Here is a 15,321-nt window from a genome sequence, read left to right as displayed (position 1 = left end):
ATGTAAACACAGTCATTTTAAATGTACCGTGAATCACTATACATACGTACAGCCTCTAACAATGATGTAAACACAGTCATTTTAAATGTACCATGAATCACTATACATACGTAAAGCCTCTAATGATGTGTAAACACAGTCATTTTAAATGCACCATGAATCACTATACATACGTAAAGCCTCTAACGATGTGTAAATGCTTTGCTATATTTTCATTATTTATAATCAGTTTGTCTTCGGATCCCACATCACACAGAATGATAACCCTTACACTATGTTCAAGGAAGTTACTTTAGTTCTCATTCCTTACATTATGCACAAAGATTACGCTTTCAGATCATGCCTTACGTTGAAATATTACCCTTACACAACACATCATGCATTACCCAGTATATATATATATATATATCACTTAAGCCCTAAATCACACTTTGCCAGAAAACTAGGCTATTGAACCCACATGATACATCTCCAAAAACATTGCTTTTAGGTTCCACACTGCACGGTTTCTGCGAAGGTTACCTTAACTTCACATATCCTATATTACTTAGAAAAATTGGATTTCTCTGAACCCATATTATACATTATGCAGTATATATTACTTTAAAAGCTCAACTATTGACCACATATTATACATTACTCAAGAAGATTCACTTTCACATTTACACGATATCCATAGAGGTTACCTTCAGATCCTACATTATATGATATCCAAAATCATTGCTTTTACCTCACGCATCATACATTGCGTAAAATATTGCCCCTGCGTCCTAAGTCGTACATCACAAGGAAAATTAGCCTAAACCCAATAGTATTTTATCTAGAAATATTACCTTCAGATTCCACGCATACATACCCAATGAGACTTCCTTTAGATCACACACCATATATTAAGCAAAGATCACTTTTAAGTCCCATATCACACACTAGCTAGAAAGGTTACACAATCACATCCCATATCACATATACCTGGAAATATTATATTTTCATCATACATCAAACATTACTCAAAATATTGCTTTTATAACCCTCATGGTACACTTTCAAGAAAACTGTTTATTAAATACAAAATCTCCAGGAAGATAACCGTAAATCCCATATCTTCACTTGCCAGGATCGCACATTCTACGTTATATACGGAAAAGTAAAACTTTAAAAACTGATAACATTATAGTTATTTTGAATGTATGCGCTATTTGTATCTTATTTAGCTCCCCTGAGACATGCTAATGGAAGCAAAGCGACAAACGAACTTATGAATCATATTACAAATGCGTACACATACGATAACAATGTTGTTGTTTTTAAAGTTTGGTTATATTATTTACTTTACTTTCGTTTCGTCTAGATAAATAGTTGAAACTCGCAAAAATTTTCAACTTTCGATGTATGAAATCATTATGCTGGAGTTTCTCTGAAACTTCAAGTAAAGCTGATTAACTTCCGCTAAAATCCTTTAATATAATTTTTGCATTTTACGTAACACCCGACATTTTATATATATATATTTTATAACTTTTATAGGGTTTACCTCCAACACACTGCTTTAAGCAATTCCAACATCCTCCTCTATCCCTCTCGGGAATCAAACCAGCCTCCTTGACCTCACTGTCATAAGGACCCAGGCTTTCCATGTCTTCATCCCCATTGTCCCATGCACTCCTGCCACTCAAAGGTCTCCTCCGAGCAAGACTGTCAGTAGAACTCATTACGCGTGAATTTTAGTCTCCAGAAAGGTATTGAATCTTAATAATTCTTTTGTTCACTATCTGTTGTCTGCGAAATAATAATTCCAATAGTAAGGTATCTCAGATTATTCACAAAGCTGCCGTTTCTTCAAAATGGATGTTATCGGGCTACCTGTAGCCATAGCACACTTGTCCTTCAATGTTTCGAACAACAGAGTTAAACTGCCATGGATACCGCCATACATTCCTTCAGAGCGTTAGCAGAGAGCACATTTCGATTGGTTAGTACTAGGTCACGTATTATCTGCGTAAATCCTAGGTATATTCGTTGTTAAGCTACCTTCTGACGTTAGCAATGAACGAATATATACATTCCTATACATAATGACCTTTATTTAACACGCCTATTCTTCAAAACTTAGTTTTTAAATTATTGTCTTAAACTTCACTTTTACACATTTTTGTGTATTTGTGTTAGTGCCTGATGCGTTTTCGTGCACCTCATTTTACACCAATATATCATTAATAAAGCTTATTGGACCCAAGGTTTATTTTTCGTGAAATCTACCACCCTACCATATTTTGTCCTTTTGTATTACATTTGTTCCTCGTCCTTCTAGAAGTGATTGACGATTTATTTTCAACTTATATCTATAACTATAATTAACTTTCGAAATGTGTGAAGGACAGTCGATTTTCTAGTCCGTTAGAACAAACATTGAGTTTATGCCTAGCAAATTTTCCTTGCAAGTTGTGATTGATTGAAGACATTGTCTTTCAAGCTATTTATATATGATACAACAACATTCGAATTAGTTCAATGACGAACGTTGGCTTATTAGCAACTCAGTTCATGACTAAGGCCCTCCAGTGGCACAGCGGTATATCTGCGGACTTACAACGCTAGAATCCTGGTTTCGATATCCGTGGTTGGCAGAGCACAGATAGCCCATTATGTAGCTTTGTGCTTAATTACAAACAAGCAAACAAATATCATGACTGAAACAAAAATATTATAATTCTATATTTGAAGGAGGGACATACTTATAACAATAAAATAAAGTAAACTGCGTAAGTCTGTAAATATCTTTTTAAGTTTACCTTACTTACCTAGCTAGTTTAAGTGTAAATATAAAGACATGAGTTTGATTTTACATACAACAGTATGAGTAATGCATGCACAATAACTTCTTTAATATGACGTCGGAAATCACAAACAAAAACAAAGTAATTTATCGAACATTTGAAAAGTATAAGATGTGAAGATAGCTTAGGGATTTGTTTGGTTGCAGTTAAGCGCAAAGCTGCACAACGGGCTATTTGTGTTCTGCCCACCACGGGTATCGAAACACGGTTTCTAGTGGTATAGGTCCACAGACATACCGCTGAATACAATAAAGTAGACTGGATTTTGCATTATTTTTAACTAATAATCAGAAATGACCCCGCCTAACGATAGAAACGGTTATAACAATAAAATATAAACTTTGTACTCTATCATAAAGGTAAGCAACGAAGAGATATAGCAGTGTGATCTAAATCAATGAACTCAAAAAATTGTTCGTCAGTTTTACGTTAATATTTCGAGTGAACATGTCATGGTGAGATATCATAAATAATTTACTCTTAAATCAACAGAGGGTTCAATAATAAGAAATAATATGTGGGTGTAGTTATAAATTAAATCAACAGAGGGTTTAATAATAAGAAACAATACGTGGGTGTAGTTATAAATTAAATCAACAGAGGGTTTAATAATAAGAAATAATACGTGGGTGTAGTTATAAATCATTTGGACTTGTTGAATGGTGTTTTTTTATGTTTGTTTACGAATGTAATTATTTCTTAAAGAGTTTTTAAGAATATAAAATCGTTTATTGCGTCACTAGGTGCAACAAATTAAGTCTAAAATATTTAAAATGAAATAGAATAAATAATTGATGATAAACTATATCCAACTTAAGAAACAAAATATTTTTTAAAATAAAAACGTAAAGAAATATCAGAAATTGAATAACATAACACCAGGGTATAAGTTACACAGTAGGAAAATATAAGGCAGGCGAAGGGAGGTTAAGTCTGATAGATAGTGTATCTCCAGCTCTACATAGGTCCGACTTCCGTAGATATCTCCAAAGCTAGAATACATTTTACAATTCCCACTGTGACAAGTAAGAATTGTAAAGCTAACGGAAAAGTGATTACGTATTCACGTAACGTAGAAGGTTTCAATTTTTTGGCGCGACATTACCATATCGGACTATCATAATAAACTTCTTCCTTATCTTCAAAATGGCTGCAATTTCAGCGTTTAAAACTACGATGCGTGGTATAGATCGCTCAGTTATTTATGGTAAATTATCTATTTCCAAAACATTTATAATATACTGTATTCTATATTATAAAGGAGTTATAAAGCCTTTTTGGAATTTATATTTTATTGTTAAAACTTGCACATGTCTGAATGTATCTCTGATACAGATATTCCTTTCGTTTTTATGTCTTATCTCTTTGATTATTTTGCATAAGTAAAATAAATTCAACGAGTAAACGTTTTCATCATCAGCAATTTTTGTTGGCTTTACGCTTTCAACACCTCCACAAGAGTCAGAATAGTGTGAACTGCACACCGTTCCGTTAAACATTATCATTATTGCATCGCTAGGTTTCTTGCTTTACTCAGTGTGAACCAGCTTCTTGGTCCTGAACTTTACTCCAGGAACAGTTAAACAGTGTAATTCGATAACCTCTGGGTGAACAGTACTAACGTCAGTAACTGGTCGCCAGAAGTCGGGAGATAAGATGCATTCGCGGATTCTATTTTTGAATTTCATTGGCTTCGTAAGTAGGCTATTGTGTCTGCTTCGATTTCTATCTACTCATTGTCATTCTATCAGTGTTGTTCTAACTCAAACTTGTCAATCTTGTTCTGAATCTTAAATTTTAACAGTCTCATGCTATTTAATTTCGCCAGCTCATACCTCTTGAGCATCCATATTTACCTATTACTTCCTAAAACCTCCGTTACTGCAAGGACCTAGCTCTTTGTCAGATAATCATCTAATAGATTACCACAATATCACGATTTCTTTTCGAAGTTCTATCTTCAACTCCATTAAGAATTTTAAAGCACAAGAGTTATCCTAAAATTTAAAGTTATATAACACTTGCTGCTATCTATATATATTACTATAGATGGTTTTACCTTATTTTTACTTAAAAGGACATGTAACTTTTTAAAATGTATAACAGCAGTAACCCTTGGAAGCAATATTTTGGAGGTGAAAATAAAATCTTAATTTTGAACTTAAAATAACATGCTTAACTATCCCACTAGTGACTTAATATTTTGACGCTTCTCAGCTCCTTAAGTCCGCAAATTTAGTCTATATGTGTTCCTGGAATAATTTAGAATATTTTAATTTTATTTGTCGTAAGAAAATAGTATTAAGCTTATTCTATTTTAACACTAACATAGATACTCAGTCTCTTACGTTTTTTTCCAAGAAGGCGAGGGTATAACAATATTTTAACTACACTATGTCCGTCATATCTATTGTCGACGACGAGTTCCATCCAACGCCAGAGCATAACAAGCATATAAATAGCGTTTCAATAGTAACTACTTTCATTATGAGGTTGAATATCTAGCTATGTCAATAAATACTATATATGTGATGATTTTATGTACATAACCACAAATTTGATTATCCTACTATATCAGATATAAAACCTGTTTAAACTCGTCATGAATATTAATTTATTCATACTCTCCTGAAATGGCAGAAATAATAATTACTTAGAAAACATATTTTTAAACAGAAATATGCTTATTGAATATGAAATGTGACAGTTTAGTAGAAGTAATAATAACTAGTTGTCTTAAAGCATATTCTAGGAGACTTTAAAAATGGCTGTTATTTCATCATAAAAGAAATTAGTCTGTGCATAATGTTACCACTCGATCTAATACAATATTGGTGTTTAAATCATATATGACTAGATAACAAATAAGACTTTAAGGTCCTTCAAAAATGGTTGAAATTGTCGTTTGCTGTTAAATCATCACTGAACAAATAATCACATGGAGACAAGGCAAATTAGTTAAAACACAATCAAAACTAACAATATACCAATTACCAGTGTAGCAGATATAATTTTAATGAACTTCAGATAAATCACAAAAACTACACGAAAATAGCTGTTAACTGGTTTGAAACTGATGATGACTTGGTTATTGTAACATCTGTTAATGTTTCAGTTGTGATATATACGCTTAAAATTGAGTTTTATTTTTCTTAAGTTAAGGATCTTTGTGTAACTTAAGGAATTTCATTGGAACCGACAAGATGTATTTGATTTTATCAAACAACAATTAGTGTGAACGCCTTTTCCAAGCTGACGAAGTATGATTATAATTAATTATACTTGTCATAAGACATTTGTATTAGGCCTATAATATTTTATAACACAAAATTCTTTATCTAGCTCCTTACATATTTTAAAGAATTAAAAGAGTGTATAATAATAGCATTACAACCACATTATGTTCACCCTATGAATTGCCGACGATGCGTTTCGCTCAATCCAGATCTCTTCAGACTGGCTTGGACACAACAAACAAACTAATGGTTGGAAACTTATTTATATAAGCCAACATCAGTTGGGGAGATACTAATACATATTACGTGCCATTTTAAATAATGTGAAACTTTTTATGATATAAGGTAACCTTTTGCTACTTGTAAATCTTGTGGACTTAGTTATTATAATATCTTATCCATATCATCCATTGATCCCCCAATAGATGGACTGTGGGCAACATCAGACCCTCGGAAGCTAGATTCGTGACCCGCATGATAATCATATATTGTAAATGTGAGCAAAACCGTATTTAAGGAATTAGGTATTCCCGAAGAAGCTCAGCTCCGGCCAACCCTTTTCTTTATGGTAATTACTCTCCACTCCCCGAAGGGGAGGGGCAAGGATATTGCATTTAGGTCTATATGTATGTATGTCTGCGCACGTATCTCGAAAAATAATAAACCGATTTTAGTGAACTTTTTACAGGAGATACAGTGTCCCCACAGGACGGTCCTCCCCAAATCTGGTCCGGATCCGCAACCATATCCGGATTATGTAACACTTTGAAACATCTTTATAATGGAGATGTAGAACATTTTCTCAGTTTATTGATAATATCTTTATAAAAATGATCAGATTAGGACAGAATTTCAAGCATACATTGAAACCATAAATCAAAAAGTTTGTGGCGAGGCGAGAGCATATAATCTCATTGATTGCTCTTGTCTAGAATGCTTTTGTTGTTTTCTTTTTAGCGCAAAATGATACGACGGGCTACCTGCACTCTGTCTACTATGGGAATCAAATTCCAGATGCTAGCCTTGTGTTCCAAAATGAGCTATAACATATCTCAGTGCTTATGCGATTTCCAATATTTAAAAAGTTTGGACTACCTCCGCTCCGCCCCCACCCCCTCGCCACCAGTAGGTAAGACTATCACACAATTAAATTAAAACAATAAACATAATTAAAATGCTCATTATAAATGTAAATCAGAAAAAAGTGATTATATATAAAGTTAAATGCATTGAAGCAGCTAAGCATTCAGATATCTATATATACATATCAGTTGTAATTCTCTGAAGTATGTTAGCTTTAAGGGCGTAGTGTTGTAGTATCCAGGTGCACTGATATTTAATAGCGTAATGTTGTAGTACCCAGGTGCACTGATATTCAACAATTAAGTTTAAAGTATCTGCTAAAGCGTAAATTCAGGACTGTTAAGCAAAAAAATAAATCGGACATGGAGAACAAAGAAAAAAGACAAACACAAGTAAGCAAATACTTTTTATTAACAATGTTTGTTTGTTTGTTTGTTTCATGTTAAGCACAGAGCTAAACAATTGACTATCTATGTTCTGATCATCGCAATATCGAAACCCAATTTTTAGTGTTATAAGCCCCACAGATTTTCTGCTGAGACACCAGGGTTCTTGCTCAAGTAAAAATAAAAATGCTTATGCCCCTGAAACGTTTGCCTCTTCTGTTTTTTGATGAGTGCAGGTGTCATAATTAATGTACTTATAATAACTGTTCCATATCTATTTCGAACACAGGAATAAGATTTCTCCTCAAACTCACTCTTTTAAGTACACAGATTTTAAAATTTCCAACTAGATTTTACCACAGTTGCAAGTACTAAAGAAAATATCATCATACAAATAAGCAAAAAAACAAACACCGTTTTAGTGAAAAATGCAAAATTTAGATATATTAATTGTTACTGATTGCTGATGAGGAGTCTTCAATTTACAGAAACTTTTATGATCAGTGTTGGTCTAACCTGAATAATTCAGTCTTTATTTTCAATCTATCTTCCATCTCTAAACCTCGTTAAACAAGTGTGGTTTGTTAGAAATTATTCGCGTTATGTTTGTCAAGATTCTGGAGGACGTTATCGAAAATAAACAACTCATTACTCGTTTCTTCATATAAAAAAAGTAATATAATGTCCTCACATATTAGTTAATAAGATAGTAGCACTATACATATCACTCTTCGCATTTCTTTCTATTATATTGTGCTGTGAAACAACTATTCTTTACTTTTTTTAACTATATGTCTAAAAACTAATTTATTAAATGTATGTTGAACTGAATGTACAGTGAGCACGTGCGCAATTAGCCAGATTAAAACGAAACTAGGGCCTCAATGCTCACAAAGCTTATGTAATTACAATTTTGTGAGCTGCCTTTGCGGTTATTCAGTAGAAAATTATATTTGACACATCGTTTAGGTGTTCTATTTTCTTAGATTTTAGAAAATTAAATTTACTTTTCTTTAAAAAAATGAACAGTAAAAGTCATTACTGTAAGTGTACAACTGAGAGAGGAAAAGGCGAACCCGTTTCTTTCTTGCATCAAGTAAATGTAATGTTATTAGTTCTATTAAAAAATCTAACGCGTTATAAAACCTCTATATTTTTATAATATAACTACAATTACCAGTTACTTAAATAACACACTACCCCCAACTATGATTATAATAGATTAATATATATTCACAGAAGATATGAACTTTATGGCAAATCCCTCCTTATAGTATATTAAATTACAGTGACCTATATTATAGTAAGATAAATTAGACATTTATTAAACACGAGTTTTACAAACCTCAAATCTCATTAGAGACTCCGATTATCGCAGGACTTGTCTATCTTTTACAGACTCTTGTCCTCGTACACTGACAGTCTCGGCATGAGACCTGGAGGATGCTGGCAAACACGGTATCTTCTTGTTTTTTTCGCTTATGATATTATTATATTATATGGTATGAATAACAATAATTAATCATAAGGACATGGTCTTTGAACAATGGTCTCTAGAGATAAATGTAATCACATTGGTGAATCTCTGACATGGTTTTTGTGTGAATTTATAGAAACACTCTTTATAAACTGATTTCATGTAAAGAATAGATATGTCTTTTCTTGTAGACCATACATTTTGTTGTAAGGTCACAAAACTTAGAAGTATACCACCATATTGTAAAACGTCCATTTTAATATCCATGGTACTTATTGTTCCAATGATAGAGTGATGTAATAACAAAGTTTTCAACACATTCTGTCCTTTATATCGCACAAGAGCCACAGTCAGTGTTCTGTGTTGTTATATATCAGATGAAACATATCAGTTTTTATTTTCATTGCATGATAGAGAACTGATTGTTTCTCACGTAACAGTCGTTGAAATACGTGTGAGTAATGAACAGAAGTCACTAAAAGAGTCTAACTGAGTAGAAAGTAAACAATAATTGTACGCCAACTGAAATGTACCAGATTTGTATGAAAGTTAATTTAATCTTGACAATCCAGTATCTTATAATTCATACATATTTCAGTTTCTGTTATTTGTAAATATCGAAGGTTATCGAGATGTTAGCTTGTCAGAGGAATTTACCCTTTGGATAAATTTGAAGAATACAGTCAAAATTATTAGATGAATGATACAGTTATTTGTTTACGTGTCTAAACAATTACACCTTCAAGAAGTTAGACTATGTATAGATCTCGATAAGTTATATTTAGATGACACATATGTTGATTCTAGATCAAAAACAGAAAGTAGTAACTTAGAAGCAGAAAATAATTTCCTAATGAACCATCAAATATCGAGAATTCTATGAATGTACATTTAGCTTTCTGTATTGTAATGTAAAGTGCATGAACATATAGATTTGTTTTTCTGACTGTTAAGTTCAGTGACATATAAAATCTGTTCTTCATTGTCAGAGTTAAAGTGTAGTGAACAAACAGCTTGTTTTGGTTGTAAAGTATATTCTGTAATGATAAAAATTTTACAGAAAATGTGAAAGAAAAGATGTTTATTTTCTTCTAGACAATATCTATTGTTATAAGAAACGACAAATTGAAATATTTTGTCAAGGGCTTTTTTATTGTTACCACAGTTATTTTACAGATTTTTCTTTGTTCTTAAAGTCTTCAAAGATAGGTTACCTGCAAAATATATTTGATAAATCTTGAATAAAGTCGTCTTTCTCTACAGTATCCCAGAAAGTTTCATTGAAAGGACTTGGTAATTTTAACTGTGTTACCCTTTGATTAAACATAGATTGAAAACTAAATTTAATCAAACACATTCATCACGATTTAATATGTTACAAGAATGGTGAGTTTGACTAAAGTCGTCGATTTCACATGCTTCACATTGTTCTTTCTTCAGTACTTATTTATAAAATAGGGTACACTTGTTCAGTGTATATATTAATAAAAGTTGATCAAATCTGATTATTCAATTTCTTTTCATTAAAATCTGTAGTTTTTAAGTAATTATCAAAATGGAAAATCTGTGCAAATAAATTTTGTCATTCTGAATTTAATAAAACAAATAGAACCTTATCAGATGTCATATCACTACCATAATAGCCAAATCGATGCATAAACGAAACGGAGGGGGATATTATTAAAACACACAATACGAATTGCACGATTCCATCCTTCTAGGAGAAAAGCTTATTCAGTTTTGCTCTGTACAGCTACACTAATTTGGGATCCAATGTTGAAGAAAAAGTGATAACTTCGTTGGTTGGATATAGTTTTCTTTTTCAAAGTCCTTGAACTGCCAAATATGAATATTCAAATTATTCTCTTAAGTTGATAGAGTAGTGTAATGGTTTTCAGTAGTTGTCCAGCTTGTTGCATGCCACTACGCCAGAGGGCGACAAACATGTGTTGACCCCAGGCAATAGGAAGAGAGTAAAGACAATGATTTCATAGTACCACACACCAGAACCAATGACGTCATAGTTCTATGAAGTGGAACCAGAGGGGTCATTGAGGGGGCATAAATTCCTCTCCTTCTGTTGAAGAAAAAGTGATGACTTCCTTGGATGGATATGGTTTTTATTTTTAAAAGTCTTTAAATGGCCAAATATGAATGTTCAAATTACTCTCGTAAGTTGATAAAGTGGTGTAATGGTTTTCAGTAGTTGTCCAGCTTGTTGCATGGTACTACGCCAGAGGGCGACACACATGTGTTGACCCCAGGCAATAGGAAGGTAGTAAAGACAATGATTTCATAGTACCACACACCAGAGACAATGACATCATAGTTCCATGAAGTGGAACCAGAGGGGGCATTGCTAGGGCGCCATGATAGGCAGAAGCTGTCCAGAGGGAGCATTGCTAGACTGCCATGAAAGGCGGAAGTTGTCCAGAGTGTGTGTTGCTGGAGTAACTTTGCTAGTCCACCATGATGCTCTTATCATACATGTCATCAGTGTCTAGAGCTAATTATGTTCTAAAAGTTAAAAATAAAATTATTATTTTCACGAACCAAGTATTATAACACGGTTACATATGTCACTTTGTATCATGCAAATTACACATTATTTGAATGAAGCAAATATTATAGCCAATAATTTACCTTACATACTTTTTCAGTTATCATCCTAAAAAGGATTCTTATTTAACACTCATGTTTAGCTTTATGTTGATCACTAAAGTTTAAAGGATTACTACTTCTCCACATCAGTAGTTGTGTGTTCACAGATCTTTATCTAGAGCTTGTTTCTTTGTGATTTGCTTCTAGACTAAAAGCTCGATAAACTCTGATAGTCAAAAATGATTCTATACATCTCTACATAAATAATATTATTTTCTTTTTTCTTTTGTTGTGCTCATTTGTCAAAAATATATTTGATGCTTTGGAAAACTAATAAGGTTAAATGATATAGTGTACATAAGTGAAAGAAACGGAAGTAGGATTTCTGGTTTGTCTGTCAGTTGTGTAGAAATGGACACATTACTTGTTTTAGCCTTAAGCAACAACAAGTTCAAATATTTCTAATCTTGGCATCAGCTGGTATGCATCAGTAATATATTTGAAACAACCCACACAATTTCTATGTGTGTGACACTGGTCATTAAGTATCTAGAACTCAGTAGATGGCAAACATATAGCACAAAACAATGGAAATAATATTACTTATGTAGAGTGGTATATAATTATTTTGGACTATCAGAGTTTATCGAGATTTTAGTCTATATGCAAATAGTTTCTATCAGCAAGAAACAAGCTGTCAACAAAGATTTATGAACACACACAACTACAGAGATGGAGTAATAGTAATTCTATAGATTTCAGTGATCAACTTAAAGCTAAACAAGAGATTTCAGTAAGAGTCCTTTTCAGGATAATCATTGTAAAACTATGTAAGGTAAATTATTGGCTAAAATATTTGCCTCGTTCAAATAATGTATAATATATATGATACAAAGTGACATGTGTAACAATGTTATAATAGATGCCTCGCTCAAATAAGAAATTTGCTTGTAAAAGCTAAACAGGATATTTGTCAAATCCCACAGCACTATAGAAACACTGTCTGCCTAAAGTGATAGTATTCTTCGTAAGACCTTGTAATAATAACATCATCCTCCCATATGTGCACTGTCAGTCTTTGTAAAACATGTGTAAGTAAAACTATAAAGTAACATGTATGAATGAAATATTTTGAAAATAACAATAAAACTCATAATTATATGGGTAGAGGTTTGTTTGTTTGTAATTAAGCAAAAAGCTACGTAATGGGCTATCTGTGCTCTGCCCACTACAGGGCACACATATACATACCACTGTTTCCACTGGGAGGCTTGGGTAACGTAATATTATATTTAATCCATAAACTCAAACAAGTGAAACTGTAAGCCTGTATGTTAAATTATTGCATGATCTTTAGAGATTTAAATAAATGTCCTTTTCAGGATGATAATTGTAAAAAATATGTTATGCAAATGAAGTATAGAAGCGAAAACAGTACCACAATACAACGAATGTGTACTAAATCATAAAAACAGAATTGGCTGTCTTGTTCAATATTTATAAAAACGAAACATTAGGTTTGATAAAAGCTTTTCAGCACTTTGAATTATATCAGCTTCTCTCTTTTTAGTAAAAGGTAGACATAACGTGAGACTAAATATTCAATAGGAGCGAAGTGTTCCACAATTTGGTGTCGACCTTTTTATCATTTATGTTCAATGTGAATGACCTCAGTCAGAAGTGGAAAGAACATCCATACGTAGTCGTTCACTTAATGTTCAAGATACATACAGGACATACAATTTTTTTACAATCCTTTAAACTCTGGTGACTTCTAAAGAGAAACATGAAAGTAAGCATCCTGTTCAGGATTAACTGATGTTAGTTATAGAAATGAGAAACGTCAGGAAATGCAAAAGTATGATTAGATATAAAACAAAAACTACAATCAGTATGTTAAATCATAGAAACACAATCGGCTTCCTCGTTCAGTATTTATAAAACATTAGGTATGAAATAATCCTTTCATGAAGAATAATTGTAAAGGTATATAAATTAGATTATTGACTGTAATATTTGTGTCATTCAAATAATGGATACTATGTTGGATAAAACTGACATGTGTAACAGTTTTATAATACTTGTTTCATTAAAATAATAATTTTATTTGTAACTTTTAGAACATCATTAGCTCTAGACGTTGATGGCATGTTGAGAAACGTTGAGACACTCTATGATGAGAACATCATGGCTGCCTAGCAAAGTGACCCTAGCAATGCACCCCCCTGGACAACTTCCACATGTTATGGCGCCCTAGCAATGCGCCCTCTGGTCCCAATGAAACTATGACATCATTGCCACAAAACCTTGTCGAAACGTTGTACATTTGTTGTTATGTTAAACTTATATTAAAGTTTTTCTTCATTACCCATTCAAGCTGTCTCCAACCATTATCATTGTCACTGGTTTGTGGCACTATGACATCATTGTCTTTACTCCCTATTGCCTGGGGTCGACACATGTGTGTCTCCATCTGGCGGTGTATCATGCTACAAGCCAGATAACTACTGTTGCTACCAATAGGATAGGCATGAGATGAATCAGCTGCTTCTTCACGTTGTATAATAGTAGAGGAACCTAATTGTCGTTTATTCTGTTTTACTGGTTTTTCTTCACTGCCAGATTTGCTCTTTTTCACCATTTCATTAATGTCAGTAGCATTTCTTTTCTTTCCAATAGACTAAAATATAATATAGTATATAATTAGTAAAATACAGCAATGTTATTTATTAATGTAATGGATATGACTAAAAACAAACATTATTATGCCAAAGGAACATAGAAATTAGATTTATAAGAAAAGAAATATATCTTATGATATACCTGTGTTTAAAAGTTGGTTTATCATTCTTTCTTCCATGTAGTAGAACTGCATCAGTCTGATTATTAGTGATAAAAGGGACAGAGTATTTATATTTGAAAAGTGACCCTGATTTGACTGAACTTTAGACTCATTGTTGTTGTCTGATATTAAAAATTAGGATATGTCTGAACTTGTCACCAAGCTTCTCAACACTACCTGGAAACAACTAACTCTGTTACCATTCGTGTACATACAAATATAATTCGATTTCTTGTATAATGAAATTGCAAATCTCATAAACTTTACAAGCTGATGTAGTTTTTAAGTATAAGTAGATATCATAAATATTAAAAGTAAAATTGAATCAATCATAGTCAAATTATCTTTCATTTTGAAAAATATTCTAAGCTATATTTTCTGACTGACACTGTCTGAATTTTTGACTGATGTCTGGCACGGTATTGAGTAGTAAGCATAAAATGCTTTTGCTGTAAAATACTGTTTAAATACATAATGTACAGAAGTTGTATGAAAGCTATTCTAGTATTTTATAAACTAAGGTGTTTACGTAAATAGTAGTGTATTTCATGTCGGATAATTAGTTAAGAAAATCACAGACAAATATATTATTATAAGTCGTGATTTATAATGAATATTATAGTATTATATTATGTATTATAATAATTATATATTAAGTATTATTATTACATATTTATTATAATATATAATAGTATTATATAATTTTGGCAATGACTAGAGGAGTGCTGTATTAGGAATTAAGTTGGTATTAGGTCGTCGAGTAATTAATGTCGCTTTTTTTAAGATGATAAAACCAGAACAGCTTATATGTCAAAACAAAACACTTATTCAATGAAATAGTCTCCATTCTTATCGATGATGC

The 15,321-nt window shown here is 32.3% G+C and overlaps 1 protein-coding gene across 1 annotated transcript in view; it reads right to left on the bottom strand.

The window, feature by feature from the left end:
- Positions 1-1,746, bottom strand: part of LOC106465500 (polycystic kidney disease 2-like 1 protein) — a 70,173-nt gene extending 68,427 nt beyond the window's left edge. The window contains exon 1 of the mRNA XM_013925729.2: positions 1,532-1,746. Coding sequence (XP_013781183.2) covers positions 1,532-1,709 — 178 coding nt within the window. The 5' untranslated portion in view covers positions 1,710-1,746. The remainder of the gene's footprint in view (positions 1-1,531) is intronic.
- Between the last annotated feature and the right edge of the window lie 13,575 nt (positions 1,747-15,321).

This window comes from Limulus polyphemus, unplaced genomic scaffold, assembly GCF_000517525.1.
Source record: "Limulus polyphemus unplaced genomic scaffold, Limulus_polyphemus-2.1.2 Scaffold68, whole genome shotgun sequence".
Lineage (NCBI taxonomy): Eukaryota > Metazoa > Arthropoda > Merostomata > Xiphosura > Limulidae > Limulus > Limulus polyphemus.
Note: the sequence above shows the minus strand (reverse complement) of the source record. Positions and strands in the feature narration are given on the sequence as shown.